At 42.1% G+C, this 25,815-nt stretch overlaps 1 protein-coding gene across 6 annotated transcripts in view; it reads right to left on the bottom strand.

The window, feature by feature from the left end:
* Positions 1–25,815, bottom strand: part of FRMD4A (FERM domain containing 4A) — a 739,423-nt gene that overhangs the window by 458,435 nt on the left and 255,173 nt on the right. Inside the window, exon 1 of one of the 6 annotated variants that reach the window (XM_072825746.1) lies at positions 2,656–2,867. The exons of the other annotated variants lie outside the window; for them this stretch is intronic. Coding sequence (XP_072681847.1) covers positions 2,656–2,688 — 33 coding nt within the window. The 5' untranslated portion in view covers positions 2,689–2,867. Of the gene's footprint in view, positions 1–2,655; positions 2,868–25,815 lie in introns of those variants that run through there. 6 annotated transcript variants of the gene reach the window in all.

Here is a 25,815-nt window from a genome sequence, read left to right as displayed (position 1 = left end):
GAATAAGTAGTGTGCCCAAGTGCATCCAGCCAAGAGCCAAGAGCTGTGCTAAGCCCGTGTATCACTGACAACACACTGCCTGTGACATGGGGAGGCCAGCTGCCGCCCTGTCTGCCTCTAGGTACATCAAGTGTGGCCACCACCCAGGAGACAGAGTGTGCTCAGGTGGCCCCTTTGCAACTGCCTTAATTTTCACACTCGTGAACATTTTGCCCACCCTGTTTTGCCACTTCCAGTTAATCTCATGCATATTTATGTGCCAATTATGCAAATCCCCAGATAAAAATGCATTAAGCACCCATGATTTAGACTGGTTAAGTCTATTACATGGCATAATGAAATTACTGCATGATGTCCAATTTACCTCAACACTTGCTTTAAACTGTCAGTAAGTTATTAAGTAACCATAACACACCAAAATTTAGCTCTAGGAGGCTTTCTTTGTCCAACCCATCATGAGACCATGAAATCAGAAACTTCAAGCCGAATCCTTACTAAAGGAGGAGAATATTCTAGAATAGGCTTAATGAGGCATAATGTGGGATAAAGTTTAAAAATGACAACACATTGTCAGTGATATAAGTCTTCGGGTAAATTCTTAAAAATCACTGGGTAATTTCAACACAGACACAGCAATTTAGGTAATAAAGCTGAGTCTCACCAATGGGATCTCATTTCTTAATCAGGTCCTGTTCCCTGAGTATGATTATACTATAGGTTGCCAAATTAAATGTAATTTGAATCTTCAATATGGAAATATAAGTTTCCAGCAACAAAAATAAAGAGATTAAAGAATCCACAGAAGCAACTCAACACACATTGACACACATATACCCTGAAATCTAAAACCTAAAGGGTTTGAATGAGAGTCTGTTTCTTATGAGATTTTATGTTTGAGCTTTGGTGGAACCCAAACTCCCATAGGTTTGATGTTCAATAAATGGTATGATGGTTAAGGAACAAGCCATGCTGTGAATTAAATGATAAATATAATATATGAGCGGTCTGACCCCCTGACATCTATTTCTCCCCTACCACAGCATGCCATTTTAATCGGCCCACCATGTGATTTATGCAGCGCCTGGGTCCTGATCCATTTGCATAGGGAACTCCCCTCCAAGTCTATGAGAATTGTACTCGTAAGGTTATGAGCTCAGATCCACTGATCCGATGGAAGCCCGAAGAGTGCACGATACCAGGATAGCGTGTCTGAGGCAGCAATTTCAAAAGCTAGCCAAATAAACAGATTACAATGCCATCCCCTAAGGCATTCATACACCACCCTGTTAATAAAAGGTGCCATTTGCCATTTTCTTTGCAGTGGTATAAGATAGATGAACTGGTAACTGCTGTTTCCACAGCCCCTTGGATTGAGATTGCTGCCTGCAAGCATCCCGACTTCAGCTACATACTCTGTGAGAGCAAACAGGTCATAGAGGGGATCTCGCAGGAGACCAGACAGACAGACAGACAGCCAAAGAGCTGGAATTAGAACCTCTGGTAACAAACATCTCTTGGGGCGATCCTTCCGGTGAATGACTATCAGAAGACAGGGAGATCGGGAATTCTCCCAAAGGATAGGATGCTTTCACGCTTTGACCCTAGTTCCAACCGTCTCTTAAAACATTGTGGTCATGCTCATTAACTAGCAAGAAAAAAATGTTCAACAAAAGAGTCTGTTTGTGTTGGAATCACTGAATAGAGCATCAAAGAGATGAGGTAAATCAAAGGCTTACTCTATTGGCTTTAAGTATGCTGTGTAGTTACAGAGGCAATTTCCCCCTGATTCTTTTTTTTTTTTTTTTTTGGAAATTTCTAAATAAAGAAAGTACTATTTCTAGTATTATTTAGAACTTTTGGAGTCATATGTGCATGCAGCAAATACCAAATAGACTCCCCATCATCTGAGCTTTTAATGGAAAGCCCCAGCTCCAAGTCATCCCTTTCTCAAGTGAAAAAGCAAACTCCAGCCAAGGAGAACAAGTTCGTTCCCAGAGCCTCTAGGAGACTGTAAGCAGTTCCCTGGGAGCGACTCTAAATGTTTCAGGACCAAGTTCAAGATGCCAGGCGAGTCTGGCGCTCTGGACTCTTTTCTCCAGGTCTGGGATCTCTCTGAGAACACACTGGTTTCCAGAATGCATTAACCTACTTTCCACAGAGGATTCCCTGACCCTCTTGCTCTGAAGAAGAGGAGGAGGAAAGGGGCTATATTTCAAGCAGGAGCTGGGCATGCTCTGCTTTAAACGCGTTACTCCTCCTGCTAAACAGCGATGCAGCCAGAGAAATCGGCACTTCCTGCAACGAACAGCTCCAAGGGTTGCAACAGCCTCCAAGAAGAATGATTGGAAATCCTGCTAAAATATGGCTGTCTAATCAAGCGAGAGGAGAACTCATTTACTAGGATTCCCATTGTCCACACTGACAGATGGTCCCCCCCCCCCACACCCCGCCCCGCTTTCCCCTTGCACACTCGCGCTGCCGTTGAGGCTAGCCTATTCTCCGGGAGACCCAGTTGCCTCCGCCAGCCTTAGTTCTGGAACAAGACAAAAGCTCAGCGAGCCTCCCGCCTCCCGTTCACAGAGGCTCGGGGCACCTCCGCTGCGGGCTCTGCGCGTCCAAGCAGAATCCAAAGGAACCGAGGTCCCCTCTCCTTACCTTCGTCCTCATCGGAGACAGGAGCCCTTCCATTTTGGTGGAATCCTCATGCCAGGTCCCCTCCTCTCCAAGTTACCCAGTCTGCGGGCTCCCCTTAAGCATCCCGCAGGAAGAGAGCCGCGCGGGGAGCCTCCGCGTGTCCCCGCGCCCGGGCGGCGCCGCCTCGGTCCCCCGGTCTAACTTGAATCTCCAGCGCCTGGAAAGCGCTGTTCCTGGAGAAGCCCGCTCCCTTCCTCGCCCTCTTCCCTCTCCTGCCTCTCTCTCTCCCGAGCTCTCTCCTCCCTCCTTTTCCTCCCTCTCTTTCCATCATCTGCCTAGAGCTCCCCGTGTACCGTGCTCACTTGACAAATGATCCCTGTCTTAGGTACCGCATTTGAGCCAAGAAAAGTGATCTGAACCAAACCACAGGGGCGGCTCGCCCAGGAAAGGAGGAGAGGCGGGCTGAGCTGTGCTGGGGCATCCCCAGCTCCCGGCTCGGCTCGGCTCGGCTCCCCGGGTTCAGCTGTGCAGTTGCTCTCTCTGGAGCTGACTGCTGAAGGCACTGCTAGAGCGATCCATTCATTGCTCGCCTAAGACACAGGACCCCGAGAGCGGTGGCTCCAGTTGCCACCATTACTCAGCTGTTTTTCTGGTCTGTGTTGGGAAAACTGAAAAAGAAATCTCACCTCTTAGATATTTCTAGATACTCATTTGTTTAGCCCAGTTGTTGACACAGCATCTGCAGAGTGAAGTGGATTTTATTTTACTTCTCTGTCTGACCAGATGTTTAGAAGTACATAAGCAGAGTCTTTTCTTAGGAAAAGTTTCAAAACTGATTTATAGGCTCAGTTCCTGACAGCTGAGCATAAAATAGCGTGTGTTCTGTCTAGGACTCCAGATAAACCAGGATTGACTATTTCATTCAGCATTGCCGGTCACTTGTAAAAAGTCGACAGTAAGGAAATATTGCAAAGACTTGGGTCACATGGCATTATGAAGCTGAGAAGAAAAGAAAATAATTTTTTTAAAAATTTTTATTTATTTATGATAGTCACACACAGAGAGAGAGAGAGAGAGAGAGGCAGAGACACAGGCAGAGGGAGAAGCAGGCTCCATGCACCGGGAGCCCGACGTAGGATTTGATCCCGGGTCTCCAGGATCGCGCCCTGGGCCAAAGGCAGGCGCTAAACCGCTGCGCCACCCAGGGATCCCAAAACAAAGGATTTTATGGAACTTTCTTGCACTTGAGGAATTCTCTATGTGGAAATAATTCAATATCCCTACTTCAGCTGGTGAGTCCTGTAGCTAAGAATATCTGTTCCATTACAAAGGTGTTCTACATTATATACATGACACACACAATATGCGAATTCATCAATGATATTTAAGGCTGACATCCTGTGTCCCCGGATCCTTGCATGGAACTTGTCCCTCTCTATCTGCTCCATTTACGCCTGACTCCTAAGACCTCTTCAAGGTGGGCAATCTACACCTGTCCTCCAGATGGTGTCACAGGATGGCCCAATTCTTAACCCTTGATTAACTCAAGCTTTCTCTAGTTCATACAACTGCATTCTAAAGAACTTCCGATTCTACACCAACTACATTACCCTGATTCATCTCCTTGGCTAGTTCCTAGTTTTCGGTTCTTAACCTTTTTCTCCTATACCTTAGGTGCGTGTCTGCAATCTCATCCTCGCTTTACCAGCTGCTTACCTCCTTTGACCAGACTCTTAACACGCTGACAAATTCTCAATGGCTCCAACATATTGAGTGCAACACTCTGCCCTTATGTAAAAGGTCTCTGCCATTTCTGGGGGGCCTCTGGACCTCATTACCAGCTTAACCATTACATTTTCTTATTCAGTGTCCTAGTGTTTGGGGGTCCCGCAATTGTTTCTTTTCTTTATCCAGTCATTCACTAAATAGATATCATGCACCTCCTAAGTGTGCCAGGACATTTCAGTTTCAGGTGACACAGTGGAGAATAGAGAAAGCCTTTGTTCCCATGCCCTTAGACCTGCTACAGAATTTAACCAATTCATCAAGCTCTTCCATCTGTCATCTCATTTTTTATTTCAACCTCTACCCTTGTTATTGTGTTTCTCTACAGGGCTGTAAACCCTACCAAGAGATTTCCCTTCCACTATAGCTTTGCTCTCTTTTGACCCTTCCCCTAAGTGGGTATCCATTATTAACTTTCTCTGAGGTGATTAAAAACTAATTTATTCACGAGAATCCCATTTCTTGACCTCCGTCTTTCTTTTTTTCTTTTCTTTTTTTTTTTTTTTGACCTCTGTCTTTAATTTTATTTTCTCTTCTCTTGCTCAGCCCTCCCTCTATCCTTTCAAAGGATATCTATTTTGGGGGTAGGGAAGGAAATCATCTTGTGTTTTCAAGGTATCATTCCTCTTCTGCCCCACTTACTAGCCCTGGACATTTAGACAGGCTTGCTACCCTGGCAACTGTGGAGATATCATTCATCCCAAGTGCCATGTTCAGCTTTCATCTTGTTGGACTATTCCTGATTTGAGCAAGGTATATCTGTTATTTGCTTTTTACTTTTGGCAACTCTTTCCTGGGCCATTCTGTTCTAGTCTTTGTCCCTTCCTAATCCCAGAGACATTCTCACCAAAATTACCAATCAGGATCACTCCTCTAGAGTTTTCTCCTTGCTCTTTTTTCGTCTTTGGCACAACAGACCACTCCCTGCCTCTTGTCAGGGAATTTTAGTTATAGTGGTAGAACAGAGTGGGATGGTGTCAGTTAAAAAAAATTAGACAGGATTAAGGCCATTTGGTTTCTGATGAATTCCAAACATAGTTCCTAGAACTAGAACCGCCTTCCTGAGCTAGAGGAAGAGCCTTTTGCAAAGAATTTTGAATATCCTATATCTTCATACCACATAAGGAAAGTGTAACTTTTCTGGTTGTTTCAATTCCAGTCTACTTAGCCCCCAGAGTCATGTTTTCACTATGTTTTTATAGTGGTCTGTGAGACCTCTGACTAAACCAAACCCCTAGGAATCAACAGGACCCAGAACCATATTAAGATCTTGAAATTACGCTGATGGTGATGATAAAGATGAAGATGACAACAGTTGTTAAACACTTACCTCATACGAGGCATGCACTAAGAGACTTTCAGGGATTAGCTCCCTCCTATGAGGGAGATACCATCCTTATTGCTATTTTGCAGATTTGGCTAATTTGCACACAATGGACCTACATTTAGCTCAGTGTGGCCACTACTAATGAGAACACCCTGTTCTCACCTCTTCCACCAACATATAAAGAGTTAAATGCATATTTAATGACCTGATCTTTATTAGTCAGGGACTTCAAACAAAGCATTTGAAAGTATTATTTTAGACCATTTGGTAAACCTCGTTTACTTATGGTACCTCATTCACCCATGTGCATTGACCATCTATCTCAAGCCAGGTACCATGTAAGACACTTATCAAACATAAGTCTTGTGTTATTTAAACAGTTATTTATAAAATGGGAACATGCCAGTTATTATTATCATTTCCAGGTTCTTTAACTACTGGTCATTCCATCTTTTACAGCTAAAGTAGTTAGATTTATTTAGTGATGGAAGAGGGCAGGAGGGGAGGTGGTAGTGGTGGGTGGGCTTAGGAAATACTCTAACCTACTCAACAGATGTGTTATGTCAGCGAACAATAATTATCAGATCATTAGGCGTTCTAACACTGTTGAGAATGATCTATGTTGCCAAAATATTCAGAAGTGGGAACACTCATTCACATTTCTACATACCAAATTTCTTTATATTGGGGTGCTCTCTGTTTGCAACTTCATGTTCAAGAGAGTCCCTTCAGCTTCACAAAGGGCAGAATTTACAATCTGGGATTAACTCAGCCTTGGAAGAAAAAGTCAATGAATATCAAATATATAGAAACTGGTGAAGTATCAATTAAATTTGCACCACGGGGGAAGGGAGTCTTAGCTGCAATCCAGCTCAGCAAATTTCCACTGTGTGGTGGGGGCTTCTGGCCTACAGAGGGAATGGCCCTTTACCAAGCAACCTCTCTTAGCAAATCCCCTTGTCCTTTGAGCCATTCTTCTTCCCCATTTTGACGTTAAAAAAAAAAATGAAGAAGAATGAATGGGTGAACTTCATAATAAAACTCTAGACCAGGAGCATTTGGAATTGTCATAAAGGCCATTAGGGCATGGTCAGAGGCTCAGATTTCCCATCTCTCTTGCCTGGAAACACTGACCCTTTCTTCCTCACATCTCATCATCCTCAAGGTTAATTTCTTTAGGCCCCATGTAGTCTCTGGGGACCACAGCCAGTTGCACAATTAAGGTTCATTATCTGAGGATTGGGTTGCCTTGCTTCATAAATGGTTTTCGATTCATTAAGGTAAGAGGATTGTGACCCGACAACCACTTAGGTCTTTTCCTCTGTGACTCATCACTCTTTATTTCCTATTGGGAAACATCTTCATTAAGACTTCGGTTTTGGGGTGATAAAGGACAGAAAAGACCTTATTCCTGGTTTGATTCCAGGTATCTTGGGCAACACTAAGGGAGTTACTTATCTAAGGCAATAAATCTCTACCTCTTCTCCATCTCCCCTGCCTTTGTCCCTCATCCTAGGCCATACATATTTGTTTTCCTTTATAATGTAACTATCAAAACATATCACAGAGAACATTTTCACTTACTATGTGCTAAACTAAAGCATTCAATCAAAATTGTGATCCAATTTCCCAATGCTTGAATTTTTTGTATCTGTGTATTGATAAGCATTCTATAAATTATTACAAAACAAATTACATAGTCCCTGGCATTCTTTCAAAGGGCTCTCACATGTGTTATCTTTTTAAAACCTCATAACAATCCTGTTAGGTGTAGCAGGTATTAATTTCCATTTTGTGAGGGTAGGGAGGTGAATAGGAAGAAAGTAACATTTACTGAACACCTAACTTTGTTTCAGCCTTGAGCTAAGTACTTCAAAGTGCCATCTCATTTCATTTTCAAAGGTATATTATTGTTTTAGTGGAGAAGGGCAGAAAGAGAGGGAGAGAGAGAGAAACCCAAGTAGGATCCATGCCCCAGCACAGAGCCCAATGCAAGGCTCGACCCCATGACCCCGAGATCATGACCTGAGCCAAAATCAAGAGTCAGACACTTAACCGACTGAGCCACCCAGGTGTCCCTCAAAGATATATTATTATTATTATTACCATTTAAAAGCTGGGAAATCTGAGATTGAGAGAATTAAGTGTTGTGGTAGATTGTCTCAGTCTTTTACCCATGCTGTTATCCAGGCCATTTGCTACTCAGACTTGGTCACACTCTCTCACTTTTGCTGGGTATGGCTATGTGACTTCTCTTGGCTGATGAAATGGATGTTAACAAATATGGTACCAGCAGAAGGTTAAAAATGTCCCCAGTAGGACACAGCCCAGCTAGTCTGCTGATCCCAGGAGGAAGATGAGAGAAGATCCAACCTACAGACTTCTGAGCAAGCTCTGTCAACATCAGCTGAGCCCAATATACACCAGTGAAACTCTGCAAACTTGTAAACACCCAAGGTCTACCACGGCATGGTACCAGGCACTATGTTTATTATGCAGCTACTGTATACAGTAACTAATCCTAAACAGTAACACGGAAACCAAAACTCTACATGCAGGACTTAGAACTTCAAAGATGTCAAGTTTTTCCTAGTTTTCTACAGCTCTGAGAACAAGTCATGTAGAGTGATGGAAATACTTTATGATTATTCAAGTATTTTCCAGAGCTCTGGATCAGAATCTGAACTTCTAGACACACAGACTAGCACTTTCATGTTACTAAACACCAAATGTAAGACCTACAGCATATCATTCCCTGTTTCTTCCTCCCTTATTTTCATTTGAAAATTGTGGAAGAGTAGGGGAAAGAGCAGTGTTAGGTTCTGTGTCTTGGTTGATCAGTCATCTTGCCTTTATGATCTTTCAGAAGATTCTCTGTCCCAATTTCTAAAGAACAGTGATTGCCTAAAGTTATCAGCAATCAGTACAGCAGTTAATTGGATTCTAGCCCTAGGAGACTTCCTTCAGCAGCTCTTGCCTTTCTGAAAAAGAACCATACAGTAGGAAGAATAAAACTGCTTTTTTGTATCATTGTGCACGCTTGAGCTGGAAATGGGTCTCTACCTATCCCTGTGTTTTATGAGAAAGTATAAAGAACAGAGTGACATTACTTTGAGAAGTGTTTGAAAAGAGATATTTACATTTCTTTCTTTTCTTTAAGGATTTTGGTTTAAGTGCTTTTGTTAAGAGCGAAGCAACCAACAGCTGCCCTGGCCTCAGATCATTACACAAATGTTTGCTTAGAAGACCTCTGGGAGCAGAGATAAGGAAAAAGCTGAGAGGAGCATCCAGGTGGAAGCGCTGAGGAAGCTGCTGGCACTTTCCTTCCTTCCAATCCCCATAGAGCAGGAAGCACTTGGATGCTCCTCTAATCCTCTCCACCCACCTCCCCTCAGAGAGGGCATTCAGTTAGCAATTTTAAGGCGTCCTGTTTCTGTTATGGTACTTACTTCAAAGCTCCAAATAAGGCAGTAAGGTGCTGAAGGGTATTATGAAGGGGAAATATTTTTTTAATATCTCCCTTAAAATGTTCAGGAAGGTCACACTTCAGACAAGTCACTTTCAAAAGCTGGTCTGCAATTGGTTATCAAAATCTGCACTTGGATGAGACAAAAATGACAGTGATCAACAGAGACAGGAGTCCAAGTATTTCTGCTTCTGAGACTTCTTGGAACTCTCAAGCTGTGCAAACAGATCAAGAACTTTTCTCTCTAATGGGCCCCTCCTGCCATCTGGCGGGAGGCGGGGGGGGGGGGCGAGGGGGGTTGGGGATGTGGTGGTGGGGTGGTGGGTGGTGGTGGTGGTGGTGGTGGTGAAAGAGACCCTTCCACACCCCCTCCACCCCCCGAATCTTACATCCCCAAAGCACATCATTAACCAGTGAGCTCATCTCAGTTTGGCACCAGGATGCTGTGGGGTTCTTAGAAGCCACATATATGTGTTAAGAAATGTCTCAGTCCATTCAGGCTGCTATAACAGAAATACCATACACTGGGTGGCTTATAAACAACAGATACTATTTTCCGGATCTTGAAAGCCCAAGATCAAGGTGCCAAGAGATTGAGTGTCTGGTGAAGATCTACTTTCAGGTCCATAGACAGCTCCCTTCTCCTTGTGTTCTTACGGGGTGGAAGGGGTAAGGGAGCTCTTTGGGGCCTCTTTTTTAAAGACACTAATCCCATCATGTGGGCTCTACCCTTATGACCTAAACACCTCTCAGAGGCCCATCTCTTAATACCATCACACAGAGGATCAGGTTTCAAAATACAAATTTTCAAGGGACATAGACATTCAACCTATAGAAAGAACATACTGTATGTCAGGCCCAGGCAGAGGCTCTGCTTTGAGGTTATCAAGGTAATGTAAGCAGGCTGTAGCTCTTGAAGAATTCCAAGGACTGGAGATGAAAATCCCCTAAACAATTTGGGGAGGGAGAACTAACACAGAGTTGGATGACTAAAGTGGAACCAAAGGTGAAAGGAAGTACTTATTCACTTGGCATTGTGGATTAAAGCTTTCTTGAGGGAGGAAGTCACTATGTTGGGGTTTAGGGCAGTTAAGATGTTAGGATGGGCATGGAGAAATGTGGGACTGAAGAGTGGATTTCAGGCAGAGAGAAACACAGGCAAAGGCAATCTAGAGGCAGAAAGTAACATGAGGTTTGAGGACAGAGGTAAGAACACTGAGGCAGGCAGAGTGCTGAGAATGGTCTCCAGGTGACCTCAGATGCGATTTTTCTTAATTTAAAACTTAATTTACACCTTTCCTTATTTGAAAAAGTCTACACACCATGCACAAATAATAGGTATAGTTCACTTTATACTGTCAGTGTTCTTATGAAAAGTTGCATATTAATTTATTAAACTTCTGCAGGAAATTCTTTTCTATTTTGAATTCTCATTCTTTTAGGTTATTTAATAATACAAGTTGGAGTGTGCATACCTGAGCAGTACTTGCTTGTCTCTTTAATTAACAGTAGGGGGATTACTTAATAGTGGAATTATGTTGGGAATGTGACCTTTCAAACAACAAACGTGCCTCAATGTGCATTATTTTCATAGCTCTGGGAGTTTTTCAAATCAATCCTGCATCTAAAATTTCATTGGCCAGTTCTGACCTGAGGCACAAAGGAAAAAATTGCTTGACTCAATTTCTTACTGTGTCAAAATCATGAAGTTATTGATAGATATTGATGGGCCTCTTTTATCCAAAAACCTAGCAACACACTGTTTTGCAAACTGTATCTTAACCTTGATATCTAAGTATGTGCTTTAGAAATAAAACTGTGTTTTTTCACAAATGGACAAAGAGCCACCAGTGCCTTAGGTCACAAAGTCATTGGCATTTGGATCAGTCAAACATGAGGAATATTGCTGCCTCAATTCTAACAAAACACGATTTTTCTGATTCAGAACCTCTGCCTGAACCTAAGAAACCAAATGTTGAATGTGAACAGTATTGACGTAAACGTAATGGCAATTAATCACAAGAACCAAGAGAAATGATGAGGTATGGAACACAGCTGCAGAAAAAAAGATTTTACTTGAAGACTTTGCTATGGTTTCTGAGCATGGTCATGGAATGATCACCCAGCCATAGTCAGGGGAAAGGAAATGGACCAGATCATCAAAACTCTTCTATCTGAACTCATTTTCTCTATCTAGCTTACTGAATGATCTTGATAGTCTTCCTACTTCTCATGGCCAACTCTCTAGTCTATTAAATGTAAAATGGGAAAATCTCACATGTTCCAAAACCTTCCTGCAAAAAAACGGTATTTTCTTTCCAATTTAAGTGAATTTATTTGCTTGACAAAGATTGGAGTTCTCTGTGCAAGGCACCGCGCCCATCTCCCAAGGGGCACTCTAAATATTCACAGAAGCACATGCCCAGACTCAGCAAGACACCACTTCTTTTTTACCTCTCAATGAAATAAACATCTCCTGAAGCTTCTTTCCAAAGAAGCTCGGATATGTGGCACACAGGCTATGTGTCAGACTTGAAAGGAGAGAAGTTTGGGGAACAGAGCCACATTTCTTTTTTTTTTTTGTTTGTTTGTTTTGAAAGGAAATGCTGGATTTCCTAGCTGTAGCCTCATGCACGGATAGCCAGGATGCAACTCTGTGGGCACAATAGAGCATAAACAAACATGACCACTAAAGTAGTGTTGGGTGTCTCCCTTTCATGTCTGAATATGTTTGGATAGTTACATAACCAGAGAGCTTGGAATGAAAGAAAACAATGCCCAGGAGAGAGGAATGCTTTGAATCTGGGTCGCTGGACCTGAATTTCACTTACTTTTTCTATGTTAAACTAACCTGGGACCATTGCACACTGACCTTCCTTTGCCAGAGTCTGTGTCTGGACAGGTTTTTCCTAGGCATATAGCTCAGAAAGAACATTCCATCCACCTTTTCCTAGTATGTGTATGTTATGGTGTAACCCAGAGCCACTGTGTGGTCTAATCTGCATGTCTGCCTTAAGAAGCCTAGAAGATGTCATTTATGTGAGGCTCTTGCTTCCTGGGAGACGCTCAAAGAGTTTTAGAGATGGATTCTTCTCCTTTAGTCCTAGACATCCGCATGAGAGATATTTGTGACTTAACAACATCTGTAGGGTGTTCTTGGGGAAAGAGGTACCACCCTAAGTGAAAGGAGAGGTACTGAAGATCAGTATATTGCAACAGAGGCAGATTCCAAAATCCTGGCAAGTCCTGCCACTGTGTGCAGTCTTCCCAATCCTCTTGAGGACTTAGGATAAGTCCACCAAAGCAGAACTAGATCACTAAAACCTCATAGGCTTATTGTGGCAAGAAAAAAAAAGGCTCAATGTAGAGAGAAGGAATATCACCCATGGGTAAGAAACTGAGGATAGCAGTTAGCATTATAGGTGAGGCTGATAGTAGTAGCCATGGCATTGATGTGCTAGCACATATTCGTAATGCTCTTGCCAGAAGAGGTGACAGGGTGGCCTTGGTGGTGCAGGGTAGGAACCTGAATCGGACCTGAATACGAGTGGCAGCAGCAGGAGTTAGCAGGCATGCGGAGTATCTCTGGTAGTCACATTACAGCAAGGCATAGGGGAGTGGCATCTACAGCAGTTCTAGAGGGAGATGATGGTGGCAAAGGTAGAGAAGGGTGGTACTAGTCAAAACAACAGGGAAGTGTCATCCAGACTAGTCTTGGAAGGCGTGGGCTGAGCTGAGCTAGACTCAGCAGAAGCAGGAGTCGCCAGGTTCTGCCACAGGGTGAGACAGACTGGTAACACCAGTGAGGCACAGAGAGCCTTAGCAATGGCTACAAAGCAGCAGCAGGTGAAAGTAAAGCCAGAGTGGAGTTACCTGGGTCATTGGTGATAACAGGAGTGGAGCCAGAGGACTGGCCACACAGAATCACTCACGGTCACTGGAGTGATGGGCTATGTAGGGGTGTGGGCTGGGACCCACGTGATCAGGTAAAGGAAACACGATGGTCTGAAAACCCTGCTGCTCTTTTATTCAATGTCACCCACGTGTGACCCATAGGAATAGACTGCACATCTTCTTCCTTCTTAATTATCTTCATCGCCTCCTATGAGAGAAGAGGGTTACTCAGCCTCTGAGGCTGCAACTGTCGGGTTGAGTATAGGATTTGGGGCCAGAGGATTAGAAATGGGGCAGTGGCCTTTCAACTGGTCAAAGTGGCCCTGGATATAAGTTTTGCTCTCAAAGAATAATTTACAATAAAGAAACTGCTTATATTCTATAAATACAATATGCTACCTCTCAAAGGCATTATAAGCTTAACTCCATGCTATAAAAGCATAGGATGTTGGAGTGGAAGTCTATATCAAGTTTATTTTCCAGAGAAGTAAATTGAGTCCTAGGGAGGTCAGTGAATCTCCTAAGATTACACAAGTCCTCAGAAAGAATACAATGTTCTTTTCCACCATTATACTATTATATGTCTTTTGTACATAAAGGAATTTTTTTTTTTTAGCTGAGCTTATAAATGTTGATGCAATGATTTAGAAACTCTCCATGGACATTGCTTTGACCTGTATCCAACCATCCCTCCTCTCATAGTCAGTGCACGTAGGGAAAAGGCCAGCCAGGTGTAGTGGGCAGAAGTGATGGATAGGACTTGGGTCCGGCCCTGGGAAATAGTCAAGGAACACTTGCTGAATGACATATTTGGGTTTTAGCAATAGACAATTTGGCTTTTATTTGAGTCCATAGTTTGCTAGAGAAAAAGTAAGATAAAACAAAGAAAGATGGAACTAAGTAAAATATATGACTCACACTCCCCTAGGGCACTGGCCAGAAAATGAAAGCCAGGTGTGATTCTGACCCTGTAAGGAGGCAGAAGGTAATTTCCATGGTGGCCAGTCTCTCTACATGCGCTGTATGGCTATTGGCTCCCCAGTTGCCCATGAGGAAGGTGAGGTGTGTTTCTCATAATGTGAGTTCCTGTGTCTAATACTTTCTAGGATACCCCCACATGTGTGTAGTCCCTTCCAATTTTATACATCCCAAACTCAACTTACACCTTCTTTCTCCCAAATGAGCTCCCTCTCCAGACTTTACAAATGCTGTCATCAACAGTAACAATTCTTCTGGCCAGCTTTATCCACTTTCTTGCCTTCTGCCTCTCCTTCTGTGCCAAGGTCCCGCAACCTGAGGCCTGGACTGTTAGTGGTGTTTTGGTTGCTTTCACCAGTGTTTCTTTCTTAAATTGTACAATTGGGTACACAGCATTCCGTACTAAGAAATGTACAATAGCCCCCTAGTATACAAAGGAAAGTCCAAACTCCTTAATTTGGCTTTCAGAATCATCTGACATCCTTTCTCCTATTTAACTCTCCTCCTGCCAAACTCATTTGATCATTCCCACTTGGAGGCCACCATTCCCACCTTCTCACTTTTACTCCCTTATCAAGAATCTCCCCCTTACTCAATAAGATCAAGCAAAGGGCCCACTGCCCATAATATCATAAGTACTTCATAAATATTTTTTCTATTTATTTGCTCATGAGAGAGATATATAGAGAGGCAGAGACACAGGCAGAGAGAGGAGCAGGCTCTATCCGGGGAGCCTGATGTGGGACTCGATCTTGGGTCTCCAGGATCATGCCCTGGGCCAAAGGGAGACACCCAACCACTGAGCCACCCAGGCATCCTATTACTTCATAAAAATTAAGTGCCCCCTTCAAAATCCACATCCACTCCTCTCCCTGCAGGAAGCTTCCCCTCAGCAACCCCGCCCACTTCTTCTCTGTAATGTCTATTGGATATCTAGTTTAGGTTACCTTTGGTGTTATCTTGTAACCTTCAACTCTATTGTAACCCTCAAGACAGGCTGTCACTATGCATATGCACTATGCATATGTACAGTGTCCTGTAGACAGTAAGAGCTTAATACTTCACACTGATGATGATACTGTAGCATCGCCAGAATGTGGTCCTTAGCTCCAAACATGCTTACATCTTACATCACTGGGTTACCTTTTAACTCCCACACAACAAAATTCCAGAAATGGAAGAATTTTAGATAAAGAAAGAGATAAGAAGAGGAAGGTAAACAAGTATTTATTGACTACCTTCTTACACAAGGTTCCATTTTTTTTGCTCTTTAATAAACATCCTCTCATATAAAGAAAAAATAATATAGAAGAGTGAATTGATTCAGCCAGGATAACAAATGTTACTGTCATCATTTGGGACTAGAACCCATAAACTTCTGACTCCCACTGAAAAACAGCTAATGTCAAGGTCAGTTTAGGTGGTTCTTAACTCAACCTGATGCTCATTAATGAGTGTGATGGTGAAAGTACTGGGAACCTAAGTCTTCCTCAGTAAGAAAACACCTACCAATTTAATGAGAGCTCAGGAGAGATTTCTGTCTTACTTGTGCTTGCAAGCTTCATGGTGCTCTCCTTGAGTCTAAGTTAAGCCAAGTACCCCTTGATACTTCTCATACATAAACCTAGGGCAGCTGGGATTCTCTGGATATGTACAACAGCTTCCAAAATTTTTGACAAAACTTGTCTAAATATTTTATAGATACTACCCTTTGAGTGAGAAAAGGGTCATCACTCTGGTCATTACTCCCTTTTAATAGATGGTAAAAACGAGGTACAAGTCATTAGAGTGACTCGCTTAATCTTTCATGACACAATAGTATGCTCTGGCTCTTGCAGGCTAGTCTGCTGCTCGTCATAGGCTGAAAATGGTGCACTGTTCATGGCTAATGACCACCATTCATATATTGGTGGCAACTTCTAAGACAATTGGGTGGCACAAGTAGAAGGGGTCATCCGCTTAAGGGAATTTTATCCAGATGGATATGCAATTCGTGGAACAATAATACTGTTGACACAGAGCAGCGGCTAATCAAGGCAAAGCTGACCCCCAGCAGAAGTGTCAACTTGGAGAAAAAAGATTATTATAAGCTGGCTCTTGTTTATAAGGCTCAGGACCAACAGGAATAGAAGTCCTTCGTGGAGGCCCCTGGTCTCTGTGTCACTCATTAGGAAATACACCAACTGCTTCTCTATGCTTCCTATGCAGCAGTGCATCAGGCATCATGTGGCTACACAGAACAAAAAGTAGCATCAGGCTGTTGCTATGGAAACCTCAGAACCATCTGAATTGCTATGGCATCATAAAAGCAAAATTCCAATCATCAGTCTTTAACTATAGGGCTGTTGAAATCTATCTCATATTTTTAGAATGTGTGACATTTAACACACTGATGAGTATTTCCAGCTTCAGAATACATTCCCTGCTTTCATATTTAGATGGGATTTTTCAGTTCAACTGGCTGGATTTTTTTTTTCTTCTTCTTCTGGTAAGTGTACTGTCTTCTTACAAGTGATTGCAGCTCTTTATATACTTATTTCCTAGATGTTGCTTAATTCGTGCCTCTTATTTTCTCTTTATTCTATAATTAAAATTATTTTCTCACTGGCTGCCTATCTCTGCTTCCCCCAGACTCTCTCTCCGTAGTTGTATGTTTCACATCCCCAGTCGACACATCATCCAGGTCTTAATCCCCACTGGTTTTAACTGATCACATTTTAAGCCTTAGCTGCTAATAATGAACAGTTCTGAGCCCCAGCCAAAGGTGCATAGCTGCTCCCCTGGTGATTCTTTATCTCTCAAGTCACCATTCCCTTATCATTCAAGGTGATCCCCATTTACTGACTTTTCCAGGCTTTGTATAAAATCTTTTTCTGGATCTGGAATAATAGGTATGTCATTTCCACTTTCCCCTGGGAGAACTGCTGACAGGATTTTGTTTAACTCTGTATACTCCTCATTTTGGGTGTAAGTGTCTACACGCACACACATGCTCACAAATATGTTGTTTATCTTGTTTGAAAGATGTTAAAAGAGATTGATCGGCTGTTAGAGATAACAACTCTTATAACCTAGTTAGCTTAGAAACTAGAAAAAGGGAAATTGTGAATATAGAGCCAGAAAATACAAATTCTGCTCAAGGAAAGCTGTTAAGGTAGTACACTGTTGTGTGGTAAGTGTCCTTCACATCCTTTTTGTTCATCCGGCACCAGCCTCTTCAAAGCTTTTGGTCTATGTAAGAGCATTCTCCTTTGAACCCCTTTCCTTACAAGAGTTTCAGGATCTCTTAAGGTTATTTATTTTCTTCTCCTCTTTAAACCTCTCCAAAGAAGTGCCTTCTCGATCTCTCCACAGCATTAAACAATAAGTTCCTGCACACTGGTAAGCATGGCATTACCAAGGTGTGACTTTCATCAGTGAATTTCCAGGAACTGAAATCTCTGCCACTGCATTACTGAATTTAAAAGCATAATTCCTAGAAAGAGCGTTTAAGCATTTTTTGAGTCAACTCTTTCTTCCAGGGGTCACAAGAATCTTCCAGAGCATGGTTTATTTATTTACTAGTATAATCACCCCCGCCCCCCAATATGCTGCAGTTGTCAGGATTGTGTACAGAGCAATGTGAACTAAACATATTTGCACACAGAGCAATGCCACAAAAAGAGATAAATAACAACAACCTGATTTGCTGATTCCAACATCAAGGACCGCACTGTTGTCCTCGTCGATATCTAGGTCAAGTTAAATACTATGTTCAGAAATTCCACTCTGGGCCAACCATGGCTAATCGTGTTTGGTGTCTGAATAAGATTTCTGGCAATCATGACCTGGTGAAGAACATGCTCTTGCTTCAGATGATTTTTAAACACATTTCTAGCATGTATAAACCAATGAACCATACTCTATCTTGGTTTATCCTGATACAAGGAATCAATCAGTCAATCAGTCAATTAAGAATAACGCATGCAGGGATGTGTCTTGCATTAATAACTATGCTATGGAGGCAATGAGAGAGTCTTTGCTGATACTGTTGCTTAAATGTTTAGGGTCTGCCGACCCTGTATTATCAATCAGACACTAAACTCCCAAGAAACAAAACTGGCACCCTACCTTGCCCTTTAACCTGGACAGTGTCTTATCATATACCAACTGTGCAGTAACAACTTAGGGAGTGAATGGAGAACTATAGGAATGCATGCAGAACCAGAGCCAGGTGAGTCTTCAGAAAGCTCACATATCTGTTGGGTAGGAAAGAAACTAGAAGCTATAATTAATAAAAGATGGTCTATGACACTGGAGACAAGATGCTGTAACAGACACCAGAAGTTCTATAAGAATGCAGAGAATGTAGAGAGTAAGTTAAAGAGAAGAATGCTTGGTGGAAGACTTTATGACTTCTAGGAAATGTGGTGTGGATTTTCCAAATAGGCAGAATCAGAGATGCAGGAGCAGAGACCAAACAGTGAAAGACTGAGTGTATGACCTCAAAGGGCAATCTATGCAGGGCAAGAGTGACAGAGGTTCTTGCTTAGATACCACTGCATGTGGGGACTGTTTGTCAGAAATTGTCACTTCGATCTCTATGCATTTAGGTTGCCACTTCCATAATAATTCAAGTGCTTCTTTAAACCTGAGGTTCTAAAAAAAATAAATTAAAAAAAAAAACACCTGAGGTTCTATAAAGGCAAGAAGATTCATAGAAAAAACTGAATACCATGGAATGAGCAACAGAAGCCTTTTTAATCAATTATCGTAAACATAGCACATCAGCAATAAACTAAAAATTACACATACATGTACATATACATCTGCATATATACATATAAGAAATGATATATCGGTGTAGTCAGTTAGATTGCTACTTAGAGTTCTTTTTTTATAATTTTTTTTGTCTTTCTGATAACCTTATGTGTGTGTGTGTGTGTGTTTAAGATTTTATTTATTTATTCATGAGAGACAGAGAGAGAAAGAGAGGCAGAGACACAGGCAGAGGGAGAAGCAGGCTCCATGCAGGAGCCTGATGTGGGACTTGATCCCGGGACTCCAGGATCATGCCCTAGGCCGAAGGCAGGCGCTAAACTGCTGAGCCACCCAGGGATCCCTACTTAGAGTTTTTTGAACAAACATGTCTGCTTAGAAATATTGCTGTGAAGTTCTACAGTCAACTCCAGCCTCCTCTTACCAAGCCACTAGCACACTTCTCAGTTTGGTGAGACTGAGGGATGTGTATTGCCCCTTTCCAAGACCTCTTTGTTCTTCTTCCCAGATAGTTTCTGTTGTGACCACTGAACACATGGATATCCGCTCCTTCCTATGTCCCATACTTATCTGAAAGTCACCCTGTGTAAAATGGATATACACATACCATGGAAATTACCATTCTTTCTCTAATTCCTTTTTAAAAAAGGAATTTTTATGAGTCAGATTTTATGACTAGCTCTATATGTTGGTGAAGGTACAAAAATATAAATAAAGACCTCAGGTAGGTTCAAGCCTTTCATCATGCACTTTGTAAAATGATCTGCTGCTGCCTGCTGATGCCCAGGGATGATTCCTGACCTCTATTGTCATGCAAAGATTGGTGTGTGTATGTACGTGTGTGCATGTGAGCATGTGTGTATGTGTTGGGGGGGGATGGACCTTCACAAACATCCTCTCTCATTATTCGAAAAGGAACATTTACTACCATTTCGCACTCACCCATCCTCCTGCTCAACCCGCTGTGCATCACCTCCATCCCTGCCAAGTGCCCCAACCTCACCGTTTGCTGTTAGACTGATCCATGATCACTTAGGTATGTGCAGAATGCTGTACCTTAGCATTTGGATTTTCTTCCTTTTATTGAAGTGAAATTCACATAATATAAAATAAACCATTTTAATGTGAACAACTCAGTGGTATTTATTACATTCATAATGTTGGGGAACCACCGCTGTTCTCTAGTTCGGTGTTCTGTCTCTAAAGATTCACTTATCGTGGCATTTCATATGAATGGGACCATATAACATGTGACCGCTTTTCATCTAGCTTCTTTTGTGTAGCATAAAGTTTTTGAAATGCATCCATGTTATAGCATCATCAGTGCTTTATTCCTTTTTGTTAATGATTTCCATTATATGTATGTACTATAATCTGTTTATTGAATCTGCAGTTGACATGTAGGCTGTTTTCTGCCTTTTAGCTACTATCAATAGTGTTGATATAAACACACATGTACATGTATTTGTTTGAATACCTGTTTGAAGTTTTGGGGCATATATAGGAGTGGAATTGCAGGGTCACAGAGTAATTACATGTTTAACTTTTTGAGGAACCACCCAATTACTTCCCACGACAATCGCACCAATAGCCACATGTTAGCTGGAAAATAATGAGAGCCCTAGGAAATCTTAGGTAGATTTCTAAAGCTACTCTCTGACCCATTCTGTCCCCCCAGCATGTGCCTGGGGGGACAGAACCAGCTGTGTGTGCTTCCTGACAGGAAAGACAAGTTTCATCTTCCCTAGTAAAACAAGAACCCATAGGCAGACGCCATGACTAGGTAAGAGGAGAAATACAAGAGGTCAGTGAATGTGTGGCAAAGTCAATCAAAGCTTTAAGAATGGCCTTCCCTTTGATGTACAGAAATTATCCTGAGGAAGTTATCTAAGATGGTATAAATACTGACATACAGGGAAATTATTATGGAATTATTTTCATAGTGAAACTTTAAATGTCCAACCTGTGAGAATATTCAATTATGTCAAGGTACATCCAACCAACTTTTATTTTATTTATTTATTTTTATTTTATTTTATATTTTAAAAAGATTTTATTTATTTATTCATAGACAGAGAGAGAGAGAGAGAGAGGCAGAGACACAGGCAGAGGGAGAGGCAGGCCCCATGCAGGGAGCCCGATGTGGGACTCGATCCCGGGTCTCCAGGATCACACCCCAGCTGCAGTGGTGCCAAACCACTGCGCCACCGGGGCTGCCTATTTATTTACTTTTAAATATTTTATTTATTTGTTCATGAGAGTCACAGAGAGAGAAGCAGAGACACAGGCCGAGGGAGAAGCAGGCTCCATGCAGGGAGCCCAACATGGGACTCGATCCCGGGTCTCCAGGATCACACCCTGGACTGAAGGCGGCACTAAACCGTTGAGCCACCCGGGCTCCCCCCAACCAACTTATAAACACTATTTTATCTGAGAAAGTACTCATGATAGAATATTAATTGCAGCAACAGTTAATCACAACTACATATTATGATGTCAAGTTATAAAGATGATGTTATAGACTTATACACAAACACACGTGTGTGTGTGTGTGTGTGTGAGTGGATGTGTCTGCATCCATATGTGTCTGAAAAACAGAAGGAAGTATGCCAAAATATTTACAATGGGATCCTCTGTGATTGTTTTTCTTCATTTTTATATTTATTTCCATTTTCCAGATTCCCTACCACGAAATTCTAGGACAAAAACAAACAAAAGCACAGAGATGATGTCATAATATTCATTGCTTCTTCAGTAATCTATCTGTCTATACCCTCCTTCATTCTTCATCAAGCACATACTGAGCTCTTTCTCTTCTAACACAGCTGGACTGGGCAATGTGGGAGGGATGGTAAAAAACAAAAACAAAAACAAACTAGGAGCGATCTTATTTTTAGGAACTTTTAATTTCTGACATGTCAAGAGGATGACATTTCTGAAACCCTGTATTTCATGATCCCCTCTCTCCTCTCCTTAAACAAAATTTAAAAGCTTCTTTTTATTCTCAGCAAACATTGTTCTATTTATATTTTAAATGTCCTTTGAAAAATGCCTCATCTGATCTTGCAGATACTGTTCCATGAAAATGATGAACCACATCTGGTTTTGCAGAGGAATGCCTCCATTCCACTTTAGATTGGTCATATCATGACACAATCATCTCTCTGATCACTTATATTTTTCCTTCTTTCCTTAAAAGTGAGATAATGATTCTTATTCTCAGGACAGGTTTAAAAAGAACAATGAGAATTATTATTAGTAGTATCCGTTATTTACTTCTTTATATCGAAAATAATCTAACATACTCCCTTGACATTCCTTTTTATGTAGGCTAGATGTCCTAATTTTTATTTTTGCTTGGGCTGAAGAGCCCAGAGGGGTTAAGGATATTGCCTATTATAATCTAGTAAATTAGAAATGGAGCAAGAACAGGAAACCAAATCTCTAAAATCTGGCCCAGCATTTCAGTGAAATTTAAAAAGAAAAACATACCTAGGAGAGAAGCCTATCTGCATCAGATAGTAAATCTTTCTCACAAAAGCAAAATGCCTCCCCTGTGATTCCTTGCATGAAAAATCAGTTACCATCAGGAAATAGCAGAGGGACTCAGAGCTGCAGTTATAGATTGGAACCTACCTGTAAAAATTATTTCCCCAAGGTTCTCCATTTATTCTGTTCTCTCCTCAGATAATAAATAAACTTGCTCAGTTTTGCACATCAAGTCTGACTCATCTTGCTGCGAGAACTCCAGGTGTCCCCTCTTATAGGCAGAGTCAAGCTGGGTCCAATCCATTGCACAAATGCCAGCGACAGCAGTGGTAATATTCACTACTGAAAGGACCAGAGTGAAACTGGCTCCTTTTCTGAGGGTGTATCCAATTATAAACATAAAAGTAGCAACTCCTTGAATGAGGTGCATCCTCCACCATGTGTACAGCCCAGAAGAAGTTACACAGAGGAAGGTGGAGATTGTCTGCTCTGTCCTGGTTTCTTGTGCCTACACTGTACAAAACAAACTAAGAACCTGAACCAAGTCGTTCTTTGCCACTTTGCAACATTGAAATTTTTCATTCCACATATTCAGAGAGCAGTTTTTTTGTCTATTAGCTTTGTGTGAGAGGTCAGTAAAGGCAGAGATTCAATGAAGACTTTCCCAAGGAAGGCAAGTCAGTCAAAAAGGCCAGGAACTGCAGAAACATATTCTGATTCTAATGTGAAAAGACTTCCAGCAAAGGGGTGACTGGGTGGCTCAGTCGGTTGAGCATCAGACTCTTGATCTGGGCTCAGGTCATGATCTCAGGGTCTTAAGTCCTGTGTAAGGCTCTGTGCTAGGTGTGGGGCTTGCTTAGAATTCTCTATCTCCCTCTCCCTCCACTCTTCCCCTCACCACATGTGCATACACACACTCTCTCTCTAGGAAAAAAAAAAAAGCCTGCCAGCATGTCAACAACTGTGCACGCACACACACATAGAGGCACATGCACATGTCTAAGGGAAATATGACAATCTCATCAGTAGAAACTTGGGATACTGGGGTCAACTGAAACCAGGAATTCACATCAACTCAAACTTGATCTATTCAAACTATGACTTCCCTTCCAAGGACTGATCCCAGAGTCTGCCCTTCAGCCATGAACCCAACAGCTCAAGCTTCACCAGTTCCAGATAGGTTGTAAAACATTAAAATGTGCCCATTATCAAATAACTTTGGGGCGTATGACAACCATGAGAGTTTCAAATCAAAGCCTAAAATTCAATTTAAATCAAAATCTGAAGGCTCTATTTTTATAAAAGGACAAAAAAAATCAAGCACAAAACAAAATAGTATCTTGTAAGTACATCATAGATATGGAGAGACGTCGACCTCAGGGGGGTTGGAAAGTATGCATCACAGCAGAGTCTATAGTGTACTTCTATTTATCTTTATTTGATGTTTAATTAGACATGCCTTTCTTAATGTAAGTTGCTGACCCAAAGAAATTTCTCAATAAATGTTAACTATTACTGTTAACTATTAGCTTACTGGTGCTAACAATGATAACTTGAATTCAGATAAAGTGGTAGGCAATTCCCTTCCATCCTCTGTGTCCAGCCTTAGTTCCCTAAATGGAGTGGACAACATTCTTGTCCAGGGGAGGGATGATGTAGAACGGGCACCAAGGCCAGGCAGCAAAGGCAGACAACTCTGCCTAGGGTGGGGTGATGCAACCCCAGGAGTTTGCCAGCCCAGTCTCCATGAATCGGAAACCAACCAGTTGGGAGATCCTAGCATTGTTACTAGTGTCATTAAAGTCTCAGCCCATCACAACACCCAGAATAGTCCCTATGGATATTTAAGTCAGCTCAGAAAGCTGCCACCAGGTGGTGCCATATCAAGACTGGGACAGGAAGTCCAGCTAAGAAACTCCCTGCTGTCTGGTTGCTCACATGTTGAATTCATTATCCTCACAGATAAGGAACTTCATATTTTACACGATCGACAAACTGGGAGTTACTGTGTTATGGCTGTTGTGTTATGATGACTTTTAAGGGTGAAAGAAGACACTATAATAATGGAGCAAAAAATAAACCGAAATTATTCAGGGCAAGTAGGATACATGGTCACCCTAGTTATGGCAAGGTTTACACTATTATTTTTTTTATTATGACTACTATTATCTTTATGCCATGATATTGCTTTATTTTTATATTTTATTTATTTTATTTTATTTTTTTGCAGTGAGAGAAGGAGCAAGTGATGTTGAGTACGACAGACAAAGTTAGTGGTACCCCCCAGGGCCCATACCTGTCTAGGACCATGATACTGCATTGAAGTTATTTGTAATACATGTAAACTTCGCTGCCTCAAATGCCAACTTCCTGCTAATGCCTGAGTGTCTACGGCTTACTAACCCTGGAAAATGAGCGGATCATGTATGTGAGCCTTGGGAAACAAGGAGCCCCAAACCATCTCAAAGAGAAAAGGCCTTTTTCACTACCCAGCACATGCTGTGCCAGCTCAAACTTGTTTCCTGATATTTCTACTCTGGCTCCTTGGTGAATCTGGAGTCTGTAAGACACACAATATGCCATCGCGGTTGCTTCCTGATACTCACTCTCAGTCCAGCAAAATACATCCTTGTAGGAAATGTGCCTGCAGAGCTTCCTGGGGTCACCAGACATTCCAAGTACTCCTCAGAGTGTAAGAGGAAGCAGCAGGTACCAGTGGAGAGTGGCTACCTGGACATGTGGAAGATCCTTTTCCTTGGGATTCCTCCAAGAGCGGATCTCTGCCGGGACCAGATGAGCATGGAGTCTTGGGGTGAGGGAGATGTGGGCATTAATGTCAGGTGGCCTCACTGGGAGCTGAAAGCTGATGAGGTCTGGGATGCTGAGGCACTGCCATGCCATCACTACGAGGCAGTGGGACGGGCGAAAGTCAAACCAGGCCTACCCGGACCTCTGATGCGCCATGGCTGCTTGGAAAGTTCTCTTTGTCAGACCAGATGAGAGCAAGGCCTGACGGAGGGGCCCACACAGGTTCATTAAGATCCAGCCAAAGGGAAGAGGAGATGCTCAAGGCTCTTAGTGATCAGGGGACTCGATGACAAGGACAGTGAGGCTTCTGGGGAGCAAGCCAGTTTCACAGGGGACTTTGTAAATTCCCCACATCCTTGATTTTTGTGATTTTGTTTCCTCCCATTTCCCCCATACCCTTCTTCTCTGATTTTGCCATCATTTTATCTTAGCACAGGTACATTTTGTTGGACAAGTCAGTAACTCATCATTACTTTGGGATCTCACTGACATTACAGGCACTGATTAATATGTTTCTTCCCTCTTTCTGCTGTACGCTATCCTGGAGTTTCCTACAAAACGTGGGCTCTGCATCTAGACAGATCTAACTGAACTTAAATTCCAGCTCCATGATTTTATGAGTGGTGAGGATGTTCAGTTTCTAACCTCATGAAATCTGAGGTCTAAGAGTGCCTGC

This window comes from Canis lupus, chromosome 5, assembly GCF_048164855.1.
Source record: "Canis lupus baileyi chromosome 5, mCanLup2.hap1, whole genome shotgun sequence".
In the NCBI taxonomy this organism is placed as follows: Eukaryota; Metazoa; Chordata; class Mammalia; order Carnivora; family Canidae; genus Canis; species Canis lupus.
Note: the sequence above shows the minus strand (reverse complement) of the source record. Positions and strands in the feature narration are given on the sequence as shown.